Source organism: Petromyzon marinus, chromosome 59 (assembly GCF_048934315.1).
Source record: "Petromyzon marinus isolate PM22_M1 ecotype Great Lakes invasive population chromosome 59, UKy_Petmar_22M1.pri1.0, whole genome shotgun sequence".
Lineage (NCBI taxonomy): Eukaryota > Metazoa > Chordata > Hyperoartia > Petromyzontiformes > Petromyzontidae > Petromyzon > Petromyzon marinus.
In genome coordinates this window covers 1905570-1928101 of record NC_133725.1, presented here as the reverse complement: position 1 = coordinate 1928101, position 22532 = coordinate 1905570, and the positions used below count along the sequence as shown (strand labels likewise).

The 22532-nt window shown below is 43.8% G+C and overlaps 1 protein-coding gene across 1 annotated transcript in view; it reads right to left on the bottom strand.

Moving 5' to 3' along the window:
* Window positions 1-22532, bottom strand: part of LOC116955462 (uncharacterized) — a 200939-nt gene that overhangs the window by 103517 nt on the left and 74890 nt on the right. Inside the window, exons 11-17 of the mRNA XM_076052996.1 lie at window positions 19940-19993; window positions 19158-19202; window positions 18568-18621; window positions 17605-17649; window positions 16707-16760; window positions 13735-13779; window positions 12855-12908 (exon numbers count right to left, since the gene is read on the bottom strand). Of these exons, the coding sequence (XP_075909111.1) occupies window positions 12855-12908; window positions 13735-13779; window positions 16707-16760; window positions 17605-17649; window positions 18568-18621; window positions 19158-19202; window positions 19940-19993 (351 nt within the window). The remainder of the gene's footprint in view (window positions 1-12854; window positions 12909-13734; window positions 13780-16706; window positions 16761-17604; window positions 17650-18567; window positions 18622-19157; window positions 19203-19939; window positions 19994-22532) is intronic.

Genomic DNA, 22532 nt, shown 5'->3' with positions numbered 1-22532 from the left:
AGATTACTAAATTAGTGAAGAACCACCGCCTCTCTAGATTACTAAATTAGTGAAGAACCACCGCCAGTCTAGATGACTAAATTAGTGAAGAACCACCGCCAGTCTAGATTACTAAATTAGTGAAGAACCACCACCTGTCTAGATTACTAAATTAGTGAAGAACTACTGCCTGTCTAGATTACTAAATTAGTGAAGAACCACAGCCAGTCTAGATTACTAAAGTAGTGAAGAACCACCGCCAGTCTAGATTACTAAATTAGTGAAGAACCACCGCCAGGCTAGATTACTAAATTAGTGAAGAACCACCGCCAGTCTAGATTACTAAATTAGTGAAGAACCACCGCCAGTCTAGATGACGAAATGAGTGAAGAACCACCGCCTGTCTAGATTACTAAATTAGTGAAGAACCACCGGCAGTCTAGATTACTAAATTAGTGAAGAACCACCGCCTGTCTAGATTACTAAATTAGTGAAGAACCACCGCCAGTCTAGATTACTAAATTAGTGAAGAACCATCGCCAGTCTAGATTACAAAATTATGGAAGAAACACCACCAGTCTAGATTACTAAATTAGTGAAGAACCACTGCTGGTCTAGATTACTAAATTAGTGAAGAACCACCGCCTGTCTAGATTACTAAATTAGTGAAGAACCACCGCCTGTCTAGATTACTAAATTAGTGAAGAACCACCGCCTGTCTAGATTATTAAATTAGTGAAGAACCACCGCCTGTCTAGATTACTAAATTAGTGAAGAACCACTGCCTCTCTAGATTACTAAATTAGTGAAGAACCACCACCTGTCTAGATTATTAAATTAGTGAAGAACCACCGCCTGTCTAGATTACTAAATTAGTGAAGAACCACCGGCAGTCTAGATTACAAAATTAGTGAAGAACCACCGCCTGTCTAGATGACTAAATTAGTGAAGAACCACCACCAGTCTAGATTACTAAATTAGTGAAGAACCACCGCCAGGCTAGATTACTAAATTAGTGAAGAACCACCGCCAGTCTAGATTACTAAATTAGTGAAGAACCACCGCCAGTCTAGATGACTAAATGAGTGAAGAACCACCGCCTGTTTAGATTACTAAATTAGTGAAGAACCACCGGCAGTCTAGATTACTAAATTAGTGAAGAACCACCGCCTGTCTAGATTACTAAATTAGTGAAGAACCACCGCCAGTCTAGATTACTAAATTAGTGAAGAACCACCGCCAGTCTAGATTACAAAATTATGGAAGAAACACCACCAGTCTAGATTACTAAATTAGTGAAGAACCACTGCTGGTCTAGATTACTAAATTAGTGAAGAACCACCGCCTGTCTAGATTACTAAATTAGTGAAGAACCACCGCTTGTCTAGATTACTAAATTAGTGAAGAACCACCGCCTGTCTAGATTATTAAATTAGTGAAGAACCACCGCCTGTCTAGATTACTAAATTAGTGAAGAACCACCGCCAGTCTAGATGACTAAATTAGTGAAGAAACACCGCCAGTCTAGATTACTAAATTAGTGAAGAACCACCACCTGTCTAGATTACTAAATTAGTGAAGAACTACCGCATGTCTAGATTACTAAATTAGTGAAGAACGACAGCCAGTCTAGATTACTAAAGTAGTGAAGAACCACCGCCAGTCTAGATAACTAAATTATTAAAGAACCACCACCAGTCTAGATTACTAAATTAGTGAAGAACCACCGCCTGTCTAGATTACTAAATTAGTGAAGAACCACCACCTGCCTAGATTACTAAATTAGTGAAGAACCACCACATGTCTAGATTACTAAATTAGTGAAGACCTACCGCCTGTCTAGATTACTAAATTAGTGAAGAACCACCGCTGGTCTAGATTACTAAGTTAGTGAAGAACCACCGGCAGTCTAGATTACTAAATTAGTGAAGAACCACCACCAGTCTAGATTACTAAATTAGTGAAGAACCACCGCTAGTCTAGATTACTAAATTAGTGAAGAACCACCGCTGGTCTAGATTACTAAATTAGTGAAGAATCACCGCCTGTCTAGATTACTAAATTAGTGAAGAACCACTGCCTGTCTAGATTACTACATTAGTGAAGAATCACCGCCTGTCTAGATTACTAAATTAGTGAAGAACCACCGCCAGTCTAGATGACTAAATTGGTGAAGAACCACCACCAGTCTAGATTACTAAATTAGTGAAGAACCACCGCCAGGCTAGATTACTAAATTAGTGAAGAACCACCGCCAGTCTAGATTACTAAATTAGTGAAGAACCACCGCCAGTCTAGATGACTAAATGAGTGAAGAACCACCGCCTGTTTAGATTACTAAATTAGTGAAGAACCACTGGCAGTCTAGATTACTAAATTAGTGAAGAACCACCGCCTGTCTAGATTACTAAATTAGTGAAGAACCACCACCAGTCTAGATTACTAAATTAGTGAAGAACCACCGCCAGTCTAGATTACAAAATTATGGAAGAAACACCACCAGTCTAGATTACTAAATTAGTGAAGAACCACTGCTGGTCTAGATTACTAAATTAGTGAAGAACCACCGCCTGTCTAGATTACTAAATTAGTGAAGAACCACCGCCAGTCTAGATTACAAAATTATGGAAGAAACACCACCAGTCTAGATTACTAAATTAGTGAAGAACCACTGCTGGTCTAGATTACTAAATTAGTGAAGAACCACCGCCTGTCTAGATTACTAAATTAGTGAAGAACCACCGCTTGTCTAGATTACTAAATTAGTGAAGAACCACCGCCTGTCTAGATTATTAAATTAGTGAAGAACCACCGCCTGTCTAGATTACTAAATTAGTGAAGAACCACCGCCAGTCTAGATGACTAAATTAGTGAAGAAACACCGCCAGTCTAGATTACTAAATTAGTGAAGAACCACCACCTGTCTAGATTACTAAATTAGTGAAGAACTACCGCATGTCTAGATTACTAAATTAGTGAAGAACGACAGCCAGTCTAGATTACTAAAGTAGTGAAGAACCACCGCCAGTCTAGATAACTAAATTATTAAAGAACCACCACCAGTCTAGATTACTAAATTAGTGAAGAACCACTGCTGGTCTAGATTACTAAATTAGTGAAGAACCACCACCTGTCTAGATTACTAAATTAGTGAAGAACTACCACCAGTCTAGATTATTAAATTAGTGACGAACCACCACCTGTCTAGATTGCTAAATTAGTGAAGAACCACCGCCTCTCTAGATTACTAAATTAGTAAAGAACCACCGCCTGTCTAAATTACTAAATTAGTGAAGAACCACCACCTGTCTAGATTGCTAAATTTGTGAAGAACTACCGCCTGTCTAGATTTCCAAATTAGTGAAGAACCACCGCCAGTCTAGATTACTAAATTAGTGAAGAACCACCACTAGTCTAGATTACTAAATTAGTGAAGAACCACCGCTGGTCTAGATTACTAAATTAGTGAAGAACCACCACCTGTCTAGATTACTAAATTAGTGAAGAACCACTGCCTGTTTAGATTACTAAATTAGTGAAGAACCACCGCCTGTCTAGATTACTAAATTAGTGAAGAACCACCACAGGTATAGATTACTAAATTAGTGAAGAACCACCGCCAGTCTAGATTACTAAATTAGTGAAGAACCACCGCCAGTCTAGATTACAAAATTATGGAAGAAACACCACCAGTCTAGATTACTAAATTAGTGAAGAACCACTGCTGGTCTAGATTACTAAATTAGTGAAGAACCACCGCCTGTCTAGATTACTAAATTAGTGAAGAACCACCGCCTGTCTAGATTACTAAATTGGTGAAGAACCACCGCCTGTCTAGATTATTAAATTAGTGAAGAACCACCGCCTGTCTAGATTACTAAATTAGTGAAGAACCACCGCCTCTCTAGATGACTAAATTAGTGAAGAACCACCGCCAGTCTAGATGACTAAATTAGTCAAGAACCACCGCCAGTCTAGATTACTAAATTAGTGAAGAACCACCACCTGTCTAGATTACTAAATTAGTGAAGAACTACCGCCTGTCTAGATTACTAAATTAGTGAAGAACCACAGCCAGTCTAGATTACTAAAGTAGGGAAGAACCACCGCCAGTCTAGATTACTAAATTATTGAAGAACCACCACCAGTCTAGATTACTAAATTAGTGAAGAACCACTGCTGGTCTAGATTACTAAATTAGTGAAGAACCACCGCCTCTCTAGATTACTAAATTAGTGAAGAACCACGGCCAGTCTAGATTACTAAATTAGTGAAGAACCACCGCCTGTCTAAATTACTAAATTAGTGAAGAACCACCACCTGTCTAGATTGCTAAATTTGTGAAGAACTACCGCCTGTCTAGATTTCTAAATTAGTGAAGAACCACCGCCAGTCTAGATTACTAAATTAGTGAAGAACCGCCGCTAGTCTAGATTACTAAATTAGTGAAGAACCACCGCTGGTCTAGATTACTAAATTAGTGAAGAACCACCACCTGTATAGATTACTAAATTAGTGAAGAACCACTGCCTGTCTAGATTACTAAATTAGTGAAGAACCACCGCCTGTCTAGATTACTAAATTAGTGAAGAACCACCGCCAGTCTAGATTACCAAATTAGTGAAGAACCACCACTAGTCTAGGTTACTAAATTAGTGAAGAACCACCGCTGGTCTAGATTACTAAATTAGTGAAGAACCACCACCTGTCTAGATTACTAAATTAGTGAAGAACCACTGCCTGTTTAGATTACTAAATTAGTGAAGAACCACCGCCTGTCTAGATTACTAAATTAGTGAAGAACCACCACAGGTATAGATTACTAAATTAGTGAAGAACCACCGCCAGTCTAGATTACTAAATTAGTGAAGAACCACCGCCAGTCTAGATTACAAAATTATGGAAGAAACACCACCAGTCTAGATTACTAAATTAGTGAAGAACCACTGCTGGTCTAGATTACTAAATTAGTGAAGAACCACCGCCTGTCTAGATTACTAAATTAGTGAAGAACCACCGCCTGTCTAGATTACTAAATTGGTGAAGAACCACCGCCTGTCTAGATTATTAAATTAGTGAAGAACCACCGCCTGTCTAGATTACTAAATTAGTGAAGAACCACCGCCTCTCTAGATGACTAAATTAGTGAAGAACCACCGCCAGTCTAGATGACTAAATTAGTCAAGAACCACCGCCAGTCTAGATTACTAAATTAGTGAAGAACCACCACCTGTCTAGATTACTAAATTAGTGAAGAACTACCGCCTGTCTAGATTACTAAATTAGTGAAGAACCACAGCCAGTCTAGATTACTAAAGTAGGGAAGAACCACCGCCAGTCTAGATTACTAAATTATTGAAGAACCACCACCAGTCTAGATTACTAAATTAGTGAAGAACCACTGCTGGTCTAGATTACTAAATTAGTGAAGAACCACCGCCTCTCTAGATTACTAAATTAGTGAAGAACCACGGCCAGTCTAGATTACTAAATTAGTGAAGAACCACCGCCTGTCTAAATTACTAAATTAGTGAAGAACCACCACCTGTCTAGATTGCTAAATTTGTGAAGAACTACCGCCTGTCTAGATTTCTAAATTAGTGAAGAACCACCGCCAGTCTAGATTACTAAATTAGTGAAGAACCACCGCTAGTCTAGATTACTAAATTAGTGAAGAACCACCGCTGGTCTAGATTACTAAATTAGTGAAGAACCACCACCTGTATAGATTACTAAATTAGTGAAGAACCACTGCCTGTCTAGATTACTAAATTAGTGAAGAACCACCGCCTGTCTAGATTACTAAATTAGTGAAGAACCACCACATGTCTAGATTACTAAATTAGTGAAGAACCACCGCCAGTCTAGATTACTAAATTAGTGAAGAACCACCGCCAGTCTAGATTACTAAATTAGTGAAGAACCACCGCCAGTCTAGATTACTAAATTAGTGAAGAACCACCACCTGTCTAGATTACTAAATTTGTGAAGAACCACCGCCAGTCTAGATGATTAAATTAGTGAAGAACCACCGCCTGTCTAGATTACTAAATTAGTGAAGAACCACCGCCTGTCTAGATTATTAAATTAGTGAAGAACCACCGCCTGTCTAGATTACTAAATTAGTGAAGAACCACCGCCTCTCTAGATTACTAAATTAGTGAAGAACCATCGCCAGTCTAGATGACTAAATTAGTGAAGAACCACCGCCAGTCTAGATTACTAAATTAGTGAAGAACCACCACCTGTCTAGATTACTAAATTAGTGAAGAACTACCGCCTGTCTAGATTACTAAATTAGTGAAGAACCACAGCCAGTCTAGATTACTAAAGTAGGGAAGAACCACCGCCAGTCTAGATGACTAAATTATTGAAGAACCACCACCAGTCTAGATTACTAAATTAGTGAAGAACCACTGCTGGTCTAGATTACTAAATTAGTGAAGAACCACCGCCTGTCTAGATTACTAAATTAGTGAAGAACCACCGCCTCTCTAGATTACTAAATTAGTGAAGAACCATCGCCAGTCTAGATGACTAAATTAGTGAAGAACCACCGCCAGTCTAGATTACTAAATTAGTGAAGAACCACCACCTGTCTAGATTACTAAATTAGTGAAGAACTACCGCCTGTCTAGATTACTAAATTAGTGAAGAACCACAGCCAGTCTAGATTACTAAAGTAGGGAAGAACCACCGCCAGTCTAGATTACTAAATTATTGAAGAACCACCACCAGTCTAGATTACTAAATTAGTGAAGAACCACTGCTGGTCTAGATTACTAAATTAGTGAAGAACCACCGCCTCTCTAGATTACTAAATTAGTGAAGAACCACGGCCAGTCTAGATTACTAAATTAGTGAAGAACCACCGCCTGTCTAAATTACTAAATTAGTGAAGAACCACCACCTGTCTAGATTGCTAAATTTGTGAAGAACTACCGCCTGTCTAGATTTCTAAATTAGTGAAGAACCACCACCAGTCTAGATTACTAAATTAGTGAAGAACCACCGCTAGTCTAGATTACTAAATTAGTGAAGAACCACCGCTGGTCTAGATTACTAAATTAGTGAAGAACCACCACCGGTCTAGATTACTAAATTAGTGAAGAACCACTGCCTGTCTAGATTACTAAATTAGTGAAGAACCACCGCCTGTCTAGATTACTAAATTAGTGAAGAACCACCACATGTCTAGATTACTAAATTAGTGAAGAACCACCGCCAGTCTAGATTACTAAATTAGTGAAGAACCACCGCCAGTCTAGATTACTAAATTAGTGAAGAACCACCGCCAGTCTAGATTACTAAATTAGTGAAGAACCACCACCAGTCTAGATTACTAAATTTGTGAAGAACCACCGCCAGTCTATATGACTAAATTAGTGAAGAACCACCGCCTGTCTAGATGACTAAATTAGTGAAGAACCACCGCCTGTCTAGATTATTAAATTAGTGAAGAACCACCGCCTGTCTAGATTACTAAATTAGTGAAGAACCACCGCCTCTCTAGATTACTAAATTAGTGAAGAACCACTGCCAGTCTAGATGACTAAATTAGTGAAGAACCACCGCCAGTCTAGATTACTAAATTAGTGAAGAACCACCACCTGTCTAGATTACTAAATTAGTGAAGAACTACCGCCTGTCTAGATTACTAAATTAGTGACGAACCACCGCCAGTCTAGATTACTAAAGTAGTGAAGAACCACCGCCAGTCTAGATTATTAAATTATTGAAGAACCACCACCAGTCTAGATTACTAAATTAGTGAAGAACCACTGTTGGTCTAGATTACTAAATTTGTGAAGAACCACCGCCTGTCTAGATTACTAAATTAGTGAAGAACTACCACCAGTCTAGATTATTAAATTAGTGAAGAACCACCACCTGTCTAGATTGATAAATTAGTGAAGAACCACCGCCTCTCTAGATTACTAAATTAGTTAAGAACCACGGCCAGTCTAGATGACTAAATTAGTGAAGAACCACCGCCTGTCTAAATTACTAAATTAGTGAAGAACCACCACCTCTCTAGATTGCTAAATTAGTGAAGAACTACCGCCTGTCTAGATTTCTAAATTAGTGAAGAACCACCGCCAGTCTAGATTACTAAATTAGTGAAGAACCACCGCTAGTCTAGATTACTAAATTAGTGAAGAACCACCGCCGGTCTAGATTACTAAATTAGTGAAGAACCACCGCCAGTCTAGATTACTAAATTAGTGAAGAACCACTGCCTGTCTAGATTACTAAATTAGTGAAGAACCACCACCTGTCTAGATTACTAAATTAGTGAAGAACCACCACATGTCTAGATTACTAAATTAGTGAAGAACCACCGCCAGTCTAGATTACTAAATTAGTGAAGAACCACCGGCAGTCTAGATTACTAAATTAGTGAAGAACCACCGCCAGTCTAGATTACTAAATTAGTGAAGAACCACCGCCAGTCTAGATTACTAAATTTGTGAAGAACCACCACCAGTCTAGATGACTAAATTAGTGAAGAACCACCGCCTGTCTAGATTACTAAATTAGTGAAGAACCACCACATGTCTAGATTACTAAATTAGTGAAGAACCACCGCCAGTCTAGATTACTAAATTAGTGAAGAACCACCGCCAGTCTAGATTACTAAATTAGTGAAGAACCACCGCCAGTCTAGATTACTAAATTAGTGAAGAACCACCACCAGTCTAGATTACTAAATTTGTGAAGAACCACCGCCAGTCTATATGACTAAATTAGTGAAGAACCACTGCCTGTCTAGATGACTAAATTAGTGAAGAACCACCGCCTGTCTAGATTACTAAATTAGTGAAGAACCACCGCCTCTCTAGATTACTAAATTAGTGAAGAACCACTGCCAGTCTAGATGACTAAATTAGTGAAGAACCACCGCCAGTCTAGATTACTAAATTAGTGAAGAACCACCACCTGTCTAGATTACTAAATTAGTGAAGAACTACCGCCTGTCTAGATTACTAAATTAGTGACGAACCACCGCCAGTCTAGATTACTAAAGTAGTGAAGAACCATCGCCAGTCTAGATTACTAAATTATTGAAGAACCACCACCAGTCTAGATTACTAAATTAGTGAAGAACCACTGTTGGTCTAGATTACTAAATTAGTGAAGAACCACCGCCTGTCTAGATTACTAAATTAGTGAAGAACTACCACCAGTCTAGATTATTAAATTAGTGAAGAACCACCACCTGTCTAGATTGATAAATTAGTGAAGAACCACCGCCTCTCTAGATTACTAAATTAGTTAAGAACCACGGCCAGTCTAGATTACTAAATTAGTGAAGAACCACCGCCTGTCTAAATTACTAAATTAGTGAAGAACCACCACCTCTCTAGATTGCTAAATTAGTGAAGAACTACCGCCTGTCTAGATTTCTAAATTAGTGAAGAACCACCGCCAGTCTAGATTACTAAATTAGTGAAGAACCACCGCTAGTCTAGATTACTAAATTAGTGAAGAACCACCGCTGGTCTAGATTACTAAATTAGTGAAGAACCACCGCCAGTCTAGATTACTAAATTAGTGAAGAACCACTGCCTGTCTAGATTACTAAATTAGTGAAGAACCACCACCTGTCTAGATTACTAAATTAGTGAAGAACCACCACATGTCTAGATTACTAAATTAGTGAAGAACCACCGCCAGTCTAGATTACTAAATTAGTGAAGAACCACCGGCAGTCTAGATTACTAAATTAGTGAAGAACCACCGCCAGTCTAGATTACTAAATTAGTGAAGAACCACCGCCAGTCTAGATTACTAAATTTGTGAAGAACCACCGCCAGTCTAGATGACTAAATTAGTGAAGAACCACCGCCTGTCTAGATTACTAAATTAGTGAAGAACCACCGGCAGTCTAGATTACTAAAGTAGTGAAGAACCACCGCCAGTCTAGATTACTAAATTAGTGAAGAACCACCACCAGTCTAGATTACTAAATTAGTGAAGAACAACTGCTGGTCTAGATTACTAAATTAGTGAAGAACCACCACCTGTCTAGATTACTATATTAGTGAAGAACCACCACCAGTCTAGATTATTAAATTAGTGAAGAACCACCGCCTGTCTAGATTACTAAATTAGTGAAGAACCACCGCCTCTCTAGATTACTAAATTAGTGAAGAACCACCGCCAGTCTAGATTACTAAATTAGTGAAGAACCACCGCCTGTCTAGATTACTAAATTAGTGAAGAACCACCACCTGTCTAGATTACTAAAATAGTGAAGAACTACCGCCTGTCTAGATGACTAAATTAGTGAAGAACCACCGCTGGTCTAGATTACTAAATTAGTGAACAACCACCGGCAGTCTAGATTACTAAATTAGTGAAGAACCACCGCCAGTCTAGATTACTAAATTAGTGAAGAACCACCGACAGTCTAGATTACTAAATTAGTGAAGAACCACCGCCTGTCTAGATTACTAAATTAGTGAAGAACCACCACCTGTCTAGATTACTACATTAGTGAAGAACTACCGCCTGTCTAGATTACTAAATTAGTGAAGAAACACCGCCTGTCTAGATTACTAAATTAGTGAAGAACCACCACCAGTATAGATTACTACATTAGTGAAGAACCACCCCCAGTCTAGATTACTAAATTAGTGAAGAACCACCGGCAGTCTAGATTACTAAATTAGTGAAGAACCACCACCTGTCTAGATTACTAAATTAGTGAAGAACCACCGGCAGTCTAGATTACTAAATTAGTGAAGAACCACCGCCTGTCTAGATTACTAAATTAGTGAAGAACCACCGCCAGTCTAGATTACTAAATTAGTGAAGAACCACCGGCAGTCTAGATTACTAAATTAGTGAAGAACCACCACCAGTCTAGATTACTAAATAAGTGAAGAACTACCGCCTTTCTAGATTACTAAATTAGTGAAGAACCACCGTGAGTCTAGATTACTAAATTAGTGAAGAACCACCGCCAGTCTAGATTACTAAATTAGTGAAGAACTACTGCCTGTCTAGATTACTAAATTAGTGAAGAACCACCACCTGTCTAGATTATTAAATTAGTGAAGAACCACCGCCAGTCTAGATTTCTAAATAATGTAGAACCACTGCCTGTCTAGATTACTAAATTAGTGAAGAACCACCGCCAGTCTAGATTACTAAATTAGTGAAGAACCACCGCTAGTATAGATAACTAAATTAGTGAAGAACCACCGGCAGTCTTGATTACTAAATTAGTGAAGAACCACCGCCAGTCTGGATTACTAAATTAGTGAAGAACCACCGCCAGTCTAGATTATAAAATTAGTGAAGAACCACCGCTGGTCTAGATTACTAAATTAGTGAAGAACCACCGCCAGTCTAGATTACTAAATTAGTGAAGAACCACTGCCAGTCTAGATTACTAAATTAGTGAAGAACCACCGCCTGTCTAGATTACTAAATTAGTGAAGAACCACCACCAGTCTAGATTACTAAATTAGTGAAGAACCACCATCGGTCTAGATTACTAAATTAGTGAAGAACCACCGCCTGTCTAGATTACTAAATTAGTGAGGAATCAGCGCCTGTCTAGATTATGAAATTAGTGAAGAACCACCGCCGGTCTAGATTACTAAATTAGTGAAGAACCACCGCCTGTCTAGATTACTAAATTAGTGAAGAACCACCACCTGTCTAGATTACTAAATTAGTGAAGAACCACCGCTGGTTTAGATTACTAAATTAGTGAAGAACCACCGCTGGTCTAGATTACTAAATTAGTGAAGAACCACCGCCAGTCTGGATTATTCTTCACATTAAACAAAGCTTCAAAGGTCACCAAGTCGCTGCAGCATGGTGGTGGGGGGCTCACAACACAACCCCATGCAGAGTGCGACTTGGTTAAAGGGGGCAGCCATGGCAAATCGCTCGACGGACGGAGCAGGCCGCGGTGACGACGTCATCGGTGACGAGCGTGACATCACTTCCCGCGGTGACGTCATCGGTGACGAGCGTGACATCACTTCCCGCGACGTCATCGGTGACGACCGTGATATCACTTCCCGCGGTGACGTCATCGGTGACGAGCGTGACATCACTTCCCGCGGTGACGTCATCGGTGACGAGCGTGACATCACTTCCTGCGGTGACGTCATCGGTGACGAGCGTGACATCACTTCCCGCGGTGACGTCATCGGTGACGCGCGTGACATCACTTCCCGCGACGTCATCGGTGACGAGCGTGACATCACTTCCCACGGTGACGTCATCGGTGACGAGCGTGACATCACTTCCCGCGGTGACGTCATCGGTGACGAGCGTGACATCACTTCCCGCGGTGACGTCATCGGTGACGAGCGTGACATCACTTCCCGCGGTGACGTCATCGGTGATGCGCGTGACATCACTTCCCGCGACGTCATCGGTGACGAGCGTGACATCACTTCCCGCGGTGACGTCATCGGTGACGAGCGTGACATCACTTCCCACGGTGACGTCATCGGTGATGCGCGTGACATCACTTCCCGCGACGTCATCAGTGACGAGCGTGACATCACTTCCCGCGGTGACGTCATCGGTGACAAGCGTGACATCACTTCCCGCGATGTCATCGGTGACGAGCGTGACATCACTTCTCGCGACGTCGTCGGTGACGAGCGTGACATCACTTCCCGCGACGTCATCGGTGACGAGCGTGACATCACTTCCCGCGGTGACGTCATCGGTGACGAGCGTGACATCACTTCCCGCGACGTCACGCCGTGCGATCGGATAAATCCGAAACAGGAACGTGTTAAAAAAATCGTAAAAATCCGGAAAATATAAAAAAATGTCGCCACCTGGACCTCGTTGCGCGTTCGAGATCAACGCAGGCGACTCTCTCGCAGGCCTCTCACCTTATCCCCTGGGAATCCGGGTTTTCCATTTTCACCGGGGACACCTTCCGGGCCCTGCAAATTCACACGGCATGAATCACACGCCGTTTATTTCACCGTTTCACTTCATCGCCACCGCGCTACTGTGGGGGGTGTCACGTCGCCATCGCAGTACGCAGAACGGTCCGCGGAAGCGGATATCGCAGAGCTACCTCTGAGATCCCCTTCTTCTTCTTATTCAAGCGACGCTCTGGTGCGCACAGAACGGCCCATGGAAGTGGACATGACAGAGCTACCTCTGAGATCCCCATCTTCTTCTTACTCAAGTGACATTGGTCCACACACACAGCAGAGGGCAGCACTTTCCTTCCCCCGGCGCCGTTCCCTTGAAAGTAACGCACCTCCGATTAGCACGGTCGGCTGCGTACGGTGCAAAATAAGTTCCACGTGCAATGTTCATCACGTGATTATTTCGTGTTGCTTGCAGGCTGCACGATACTATCTGCGGTTATCCGCAGATCGTATCGCTTGTGCAGCGTAATTGAGTTTTCAGGCCCACGCGGCGTACAGCCGTTTCAATACGGGCGTTTCTCCCTTGTGATGGGACTTTGTAGGGTGAACGCTGAGATTTACGAGGGGCACGGGGTGACCGGTAAGGTCTGAGCTGATCTGTGATAAGGTAGGGCACCGACAAGGGGTTGACAGGTGTGTAAAACCGGTATGCCGAAGCAGTTAACTCATCGGCACATTTTGTTTGCGTGACACCGCCTTAGGAATTGGCCGTGTGCAGGCATTTATATTTAGGCGATCTAACCCCCAAAAAACAACCCTTGTTGTGAATTATTATCGCGATTCGGATTCCGCTCTGAGATACGGTCACGGATGTGGTCATGTAAATCACCTTATCACCTTTCAATCCAGCCTCCCCTCTGCTTCCGGCCAAGCCCTTGAAACAACACATGGCGGCGAGGGTTACACACGATCGTAAATAACAACAATCACTACCATTGTCATCATCATCATCATCAGTCCACTCCTTCAGCCGGGTCCTCCGGAGGGGGAAAAACCGGAGGACCCGGAGAAACATCCGCTCGACCACAGGGAGAGAGAGACAGAGAGAGACACCGCAAACTCCAAATACAGCGTGCTTCAAAAAGATGTTAACCCTTCTTAGAATTTGCAACAATATAAATGTGCGCTGAAGACCAATGATAGCGAACAAGTGGGAGACTCTTCGAATTTTTGAAGCTATTAACAAACATATGTTATCATGTTACAGTGTTTTAGCCGTTCTTTTTCCATTAAAAACGATAGTCCCAAGTAAGTGTTACAACTTTTTTTGATGCCACTGGTTCTTCACGTTCTGCAGATGTAGATGCTACTGGTTCTTCACGTTCTGCAGATGTAGATGCCACTGGTTCTTCACGTTCTTCAGATGTAGATGCCACTGGTTCTTCACGTTCTGCAGATGTAGATGCTACTGGTTCTTCACGTTCTGCAGATGTAGATGCTACTGGTTCTTCACGTTCTGCAGATGTAAATGCCACTAATTCTTGAGATTCTGTAGATATAGATGCCAGTGGTTCTTCACATGATGTAGATGCCACTGGTTCTTCACGTTCTGCAGATGTAGATGCCACTGGTTCTTCACGTTATGTAGATGTAGATGCCACTGGTTATTCACGTTCGTTAGATGCTACTGGTTCTTCACGTTCTGCAGATGTAAATGCCACTGGTTCTTCACGTTCTGCAGATGTAGATGCCACTGGTTCTTCACGTTCTGCAGATGTAGATGCCACTGGTTCTTCACGTTCTACAGATGTAGATGCCACTGGTTCTTCACGTTATGTAGATGTAGATGCCACTGGTTCTTCACGTTCTGCAGATGCAGATGCCACTATTTCTTCACGTTCTACAGATGTAGATGCCACTGGTTCTTCACGTTATGTAGATGTAGATGCCACTTGTTCTTCACGTTCTGCAGATGTAGATGCCACTGGTTCTTCACGTTCTGCAGACGTAGATGCCACTGGTTCTTCACGTTCTGCAGATGTAGATGCCACTGGTTCTTCACGTTCTGCAGATGTAGATGCCACTGGTTCTTCACGTTCTGCAGATGTAGATGCCACTGGTTCTTCATGTTCTGTACATGTAGATGCCACTGGTTCTTCACGTTCTGCAGATGTAAATGCTACTGGTTCTTCACGTTCTGCAGATGTAGATGCCACTGGTTATTCACGTTCTTCAGATGTAGATGCCACTGGTTCTTCACGTTCTGCAGATGTAGATGCTACTGGTTCTTCACGTTCTGCAGATGTAGATGATACTGGTTCTTCACGTTCTGCAGATGTAAATGCCACTAATTCTTGAGATTCTGTAGATATAGATGCCAGTGGTTCTTCACATGATGTAGATGCCACTGGTTCTTCACGTTCTGCAGATGTAGATGCCACTGGTTCTTCACGTTATGTAGATGTAGATGCCACTGGTTATTCACGTTCGTTAGATGCTACTGGTTCTTCACGTTCTGCAGATGTAAATGCCACTGGTTCTTCACGTTGTGCAGATGTAGATGCCACTGGTTCTTCACGTTCTGCAGATGTAGATGCCACTGGTTCTCCACGTTCTACAGATGTAGATGCCACTGGTTCTTCACGTTATGTAGATGTAGATGCCACTGGTTCTTCACGTTCTGCAGATGCAGATGCCACTATTTCTTCACGTTGTACAGATGTAGATGCCACTGGTTCTTCACGTTATGTAGATGTAGATGCCACTGGTTCTTCACGTTCTGCAGATGTAGATGCCACTGGTTCTTCACGTTCTGCAGATGTAGATGCCACTGGTTCTTCACGTTCTGTCGATGTAGATGCCACTGGTTCTTCACGTTCTGCAGACGTAGATGCCACTGGTTCTTCACGTTCTGCAGACGTAGATGCCACTGGTTCTTCACGTTCTGCAGACGTAGATGCCACTGGTTCTTCACGTTCTGCAGATGTAGATGCCACTGGTTCTTCACGTTCTGTACATGTAGATGCCACTGGTTCTTCACGTTCTGTACATGTAGATGCCACTGGTTCTTCACGTTCTGCAGATGTAAATGCTACTGGTTCTTCACGTTCTGCAGATGCAGATGCCACTATTCGCGTTCTACAGATGTAGATGCCACTGGTTCTTCACGTTATGTAGATGTAGATGCCACTGGTTCTTCACGTTCTGCAGATGTAGATGCCACTGGTTCTTCACGTTCTGCAGATGTAGATGCCACTGGTTCTTCACGTTCTGTCGATGTAGATACCACTGGTTCGTCACGTTCTGCAGACGTAGATAACACTGGTTCTTCACGTTCTGCAGACGTAGATGCCACTGGTTCTTCACGTTCTGCAGACGTAGATGCCACTGGTTCTTCACGTTCTGCAGATGTAGATGCCAATGGTTCTTCACGTTCTGTACATTTAGATACCACTGGTTTTTCACGTTCTGTACATGTAGATGCCACTGGTTCTTCACATTCTGCAGATGTAGATGCAAACAGGCAACTGGACGTACGGACCGGGTTTGTTCGTGTCTCTGAAAGTTCATGAGTCGAGTGTTCGTAAGTAGAGGAGCCTCTGTTTAGGCGGGAATAAATCCGTGATGTTTTTTTTCATCAGGCGTACGATTTTATCAGCGGCCCAATAATCTCTCTCGGGAGAGGAGCTCTCCACGACTGCCCGTGGCACAGGGCACCTCTTCCACCAGCAGTGGCGGACGTGGGGAGTTTAGAGGCCTGCGCCTTTGGGCCCCACTTCCACTTATTTATTTACTTTCATGTACATTTCTAACCCGCGTCCGCATGAAGGTTTGGGATGGGACGAGTCCGGAATTCCCGACCTTATATCCTCGAATCCCGGGAATTCCCCGAGAGCCCGGACAGCCTTGGTCTCCCTGGATTGCAACAGAATTGGTGGTGGTGGTGATGGGGTGGTAGTGGGAGGGAAAAAATGGGGAATAGCATAAGAGAAAGAGTGGCGTCCAAAGACAAAGATCCTCCGTATAGCCTGGACAGACTGTTGGGGCAAGTGCTGAATGAAGTCCGGCACGGCACACGAGGGGGTGGGTGGCCAGCACCACGCCCGGCAGCCTTTTAAACATCGACCAGGTACTCATTTGAGGCTGAGTCGAGCTAGGGGAGGCCCAGGACCGGTTCAGATAATCGTCACCGGTGTTGGCCGTGAGCAGGAATCGAACTCGGGTCGCCGGGTTCATAGCGCAGCGTAGCGCTAACCGCTGCACCACCGCTCCCCAGACAAGAGAAGGGTTGACCTCCTCCCCCACCATATCACCCCCATTGGCTGGCAGTGCATCCTGGGCAAACAAAGACAAGGCAGCAGCCAATCAGAGGGGGAGCCTGGGCAGACGCAATCACAAGCCAAGCAATGCACCGGTATTCTGTGTTCGACAGTTATGGGGGGGGGGGGGGGCGGAACCCCCATAATCCAACAGTGAAATGGGAGACGTGGGTTAGTAAATTAGAAAGTGGCAATGGGGAAAATTACGAAGCAATCCAATTACGAAATGAAAATGTGATTCGTGCATTTCAAAGTAATCTAACGGTTTGAAACAGAATTGTAATCAACCGCTTTCAGAAGGTAATTCAATGACGTAGTCAAAAAGTAACTCAATGATTGAGCCGAAAAGTTAATCAATGAACCAGAAGGTAATCGGTCAATTAGAAAGTAATCCATTAATGATATAAAGTAATCCGCTTGCATTATAGAGCAGGCCTCACCGCCAGCCCTCTCACTCCTATTGGCCCAGGAGCTCCAAGTGCACCCTGGGGAAAAACAAGACAGCAGCCAATCAGAGTGAGGCGCGGGCAGGCGTAATTACAAATAAATCCACTGGCACAGCTACCGTTGGCTTCTTGAGCTACACCAATGGATACACAAAGCCAAAGACCCCCCGTGTAGCCTCCACAGACTGTAGGGGCAAGTGCTGTTAGCGAGCAGCAGCACCGATGAAGGCCGGCACGGCACATGAAGGGGTGGGTGGCCAGCACCACGCCTTTGTCTCCCCAGTGGCGATGTTTACGCACCGCACCAGGTACTCATTTGAGGCTGAGTCGACCTAGGGGATGCCCAGGACCGGTTCAGATAATCGTCACTGGTTTTGGCCATGAGCGGGAATCGAACTCGGGGACGCTGGATTCGTAGTGCTGCGTAGCGCTAACCACTGCACCACCGCTCCCCACACATATATAGACAACAAACGCCACTCGCCACTTGGTGGCGGTTATGTCACCAGGGCGCTTGTGCCAGGCTAGGTGCACGTTGAGGCCACGTGAAGTGTCGAACGCCCGCTGGCAGGAGGTCACGGGGCAGACCCAGCAGGTGCCACGGGTCGACTGACTGAGATGACTATACATATATAGACACACACAAACACATACTGTGCGCACACACTGTGTAGACACACATTTTTAGACAGACACATATATAGACAAAAGACAAAGACCCCCCGTATAGCCTTAACAGACTGTTGGGGCAAGTGCTGTTAGCGAGCAGCACCTGCGAAGGCCGGCGCGGCACGCGACGTGGATGGGTGGCCAGCACCTCGCCCGGCCGCCTTTGTCTCCCCTAACGTCGACATTTACGCATCGCACCAGGTACACATTTGAGGCTGAGTCGACCTAGGGGAGGTCCGTGACCGGTTCATACCGTGTAGGCACGCACACACACACGCAGCGACTTACCGGGTTTCCATCCAAACCTGGCGGTCCCCTCTCTCCGTGCTCACCCACGAATCCCTGCAATGGCACATTGGGAAGTTCCGTGCGGATCGGGGCTACAAATCAGACGGCCGTGGGCTGTGCCACTGAGAAACGGGCTGAGTTCAATCCCCGATGAGGACTCATTGGAATAGGATCTGACCACCACGGCACGTACGTGTGTGTGTGCGTGTGTTTGCGTGCCCATATGCAGCTACTACATACGGGCCCCGCACTTTCAAGGGCCCTGCGCTAAACGCTTTCGAGATATAAATTCCGGTTCAGTGATTCTGCACTTGCTCTATTACTATAGTACTATACCGCCTTCGACTTTTACGAACCACTGGGTGCTTAGGCTTAGCGATTTGTCGTGTTAACTGGCTGCATAGCTAATGAAAACATTACAATTGCTTCACTAAGCGAGTTAAAAAATGTACGCGTTTTAACACTTAAGTGTTCCTTTTTCAAATGTAGGACCCCTTTATAACAACAACATGTGCTGCAGGCCCAGCACCGAGCTCAATCCGCCACTGGCCGCAGATTCCACCCGGGGGTGGAGAGAGCGCACGCCGTACCAGACGTCCCGAGTCGCCAATCTTCCCCGGAAGTCCTGGAACGCCCTCGAAACGTGGAAGAACGAAAGCAAACACCGGTTCGTCCCAAGTCAGTCGCCATCGTCATTAAAAAAACGGGAAAAAAATGCATCTTCTAAGACCCCAATGAGCTACTGCGTAGCTCTTTTCTCTTATATTCTCAGAAGCTACCTGAGCTGGCCATCGCAATTGACAGCTCAACAAAGTGGCTTCATCATCGTCATCGTCGACGACTCGTCGTGTGCAAATTTATAGCGGCAGTCAAATGACTCCGAACGCGTGACGGTTCATTCGTAGATGCGGAGGAGGGAAAAGCCGGAGGGCCCTGGAGCAAAATCCACGGAGGAGAGAGACAGAGACACGCAAACTCCACATGAACAGAGCAGGCGTCAGGGTAGGGATTTAACCCACGACCTCCTGTATACCAGGCGAGGTAGTTAACATCTCCTAGCCACCGTGATGATGATGAGAGAGAGACATGCAAACTTCAAATATACAGCATCAGGCGTCAGGGTCAGGCTCGAACCCACGACCTCCTGTACACCAGGCGAGGTAGTTAACATCTCCTAGCCACCGTGATGATGATGATGATGAGAGAGAGACACGCAAACTCCAAATATACAGCAGCAGGCGTCGTCAGGGTCGGGATCGAACCCACGACCTCCTGTACACCAGGCGAGGTAGTCAACATCTCGTGCCAGGGCTCAATGGGCCTCGCCAGGTAAAATAACAATGAATCGTCAAAGGATTGAAGTGTCACTTACTATGTCACCATCCAGTCCGGGCAATCCCATTATGCCGGGAATTCCCATGAACCCCTGAAACACAAGTTGGGTTATGGCACAGAGTCAAATGTCGCTAACGCGGACTGTTTCCGGCCCGGATGGAAACTTTCAGGGTCTATAAGGGCAACTTTGGCACAGGCTGTGCAGAAGTGATAATGGAGCTGATGATGATGCTGCTGCTATTGTATCTCGATAATGCTGCTGCTGATGATGATGTTGCTGCTGATCTCGATAATGCTGCTGATAATGATGATGCTGCTGCTGATCTCGATAATGCTGCTGCTGATGATGATGATGCGAATGAGAAGGATGGTAAGTGATGAATATAGTTTGTCCGCTACTGCTGGTGGTAGACTGCTTATGACTATCACTGCAATGAGAATGGTACTGGTTTTGTTGATGATTATTATTCTGCTGCTGATGATGATGATGATTAGCAACGATAAAGATTATTGTTGCTGCTGCTGTTGTTGTTGTTGACGATGTTGATGACGATGTTGGCAGTGAGTGTCTATGACGATGTTGACGATGTTGATGACGATGTTGGCAGTGAGTGTCTATGACGATGATGACGATGATGATGAGGATGCTGGCAGTGAGTGTATATGATGATGACGATGTTGACGATGATGATGACGATGCTGGCAGTAAGTGCATATGATGATGACGATGATGATGACGATGTTGATGACGATGCTGGCAGTGAGTGTATATGATGATGACGATGATGACGATGTTGACGATGTTGATGGCGATGCTGGCAGTGAGTGTCTATGATGATGACGATGTTGACGATGATGATGACGATGCTGGCAGTAAGTGTCTATGACGATGATGACAATGTTGATGACGATGCTAGCAGTAAGTGTATATGATGATGACGATGATGACGATGTTGACGATGTTGATGGCGATGCTGGCAGTAATTGTATATGATGATGACGATGATGACGATGTTGACGATGTTGATGACGATGCTGGCAGTAAGTGTCTATGATGATGACGATGTTGATGATGTTGATGGCGATGCTGGCAGTAAGTGTATATGATGATGACGATGATGACGATGTTGACGATGTTGATGACGATGCTAGCAGTGAGTGTATATGATGATGACGATGATGACGATGTTGACGATGTTGATGACGATGCTGGCAGTAAGTGTATATGATGATGATGATGATGACGATGATGACGATGTTGACGATGTTGATGACGATGTTGGCAGTGAGTGTCTATGACGATGACGATGATGACGATGTTGACGATGTTGATGACGATGCTGGCAGTGAGTGTATATGATGATGACGATGTTGACGATGATGATGATGATGATGATGATGCTGGCAGTAAGTGTATACGACGATGACTATGATGACGATGTTGATGACGATGCTGGCAGTAAGTGTATATGATGATGACGATGATGACGATGCTGGCAGTAAGTGTATATGATGATGACGATGATGACGATGTTGATGACGATGCTGGCAGTAAGTGTATATGATGATGACGATGTTGATGACGATGCTGGCAGTAAGTGTATATGATGATGATGATGACGATAATGACGATGTTGATGACGATGTTGGCAATGAGTGTCTATGACGATGACGATGATGGCGATGTTGACGATGTTGATGGCGATGCTGGCAGTAAGTGTATATGATGATGACGATGATGACGATGTTGACGATGTTGATGACGATGCTGGCAGTAAGTGTCTATGATGATGACGATGTTGATGATGTTGATGGCGATGCTGGCAGTAAGTGTATATGATGATGACGATGATGACGATGTTGACGATGTTGATGACGATGCTAGCAGTGAGTGTATATGATGATGACGATGATGACGATGTTGACGATGTTGATGACGATGCTGGCAGTAAGTGTATATGATGATGATGACGATGATGACGATGTTGACGATGTTGATGACGATGTTGGCAGTGAGTGTCTATGACGATGACGATGATGACGATGTTGATGACGATGCTGGCAGTAAGTGTATATGATGATGACGATGATGACGATGTTGATGACGATGCTGGCAGTAAGTGTCTATGACGATGATGACGATGTTGATGACGATGCTGGCAGTGAGTGTATATGATGATGACGATGTTGACGATGATGATGATGATGCTGGCAGTAAGTGTATATGATGATGACGATGATGACGATGTTGATGACGATGCTGGCAGTAAGTGTATACGATGATGACTATGATGACGATGTTGATGACGATGCTGGCAGTAAGTTTATATGATGATGACGATGATGACGATGTTGATGACGATGCTGGCAGTAAGTGTATATGATGACGATAATGTTGATGACGATGCTGGCAGTAAGTGTATACGATGATGACTATGATGACGATGTTGATGACGATGCTGGCAGTAAGTGTATATGATGATGATGATGACGATGATGACGATGATGACGATGTTGACGATGTTGATGACGATGTTGGCAGTGAGTGTCTATGACGATGACGATGATGACGATGTTGACGATGTTGATGACGATGCTGGCAGTAAGTTTATATGATGATGACGATGATG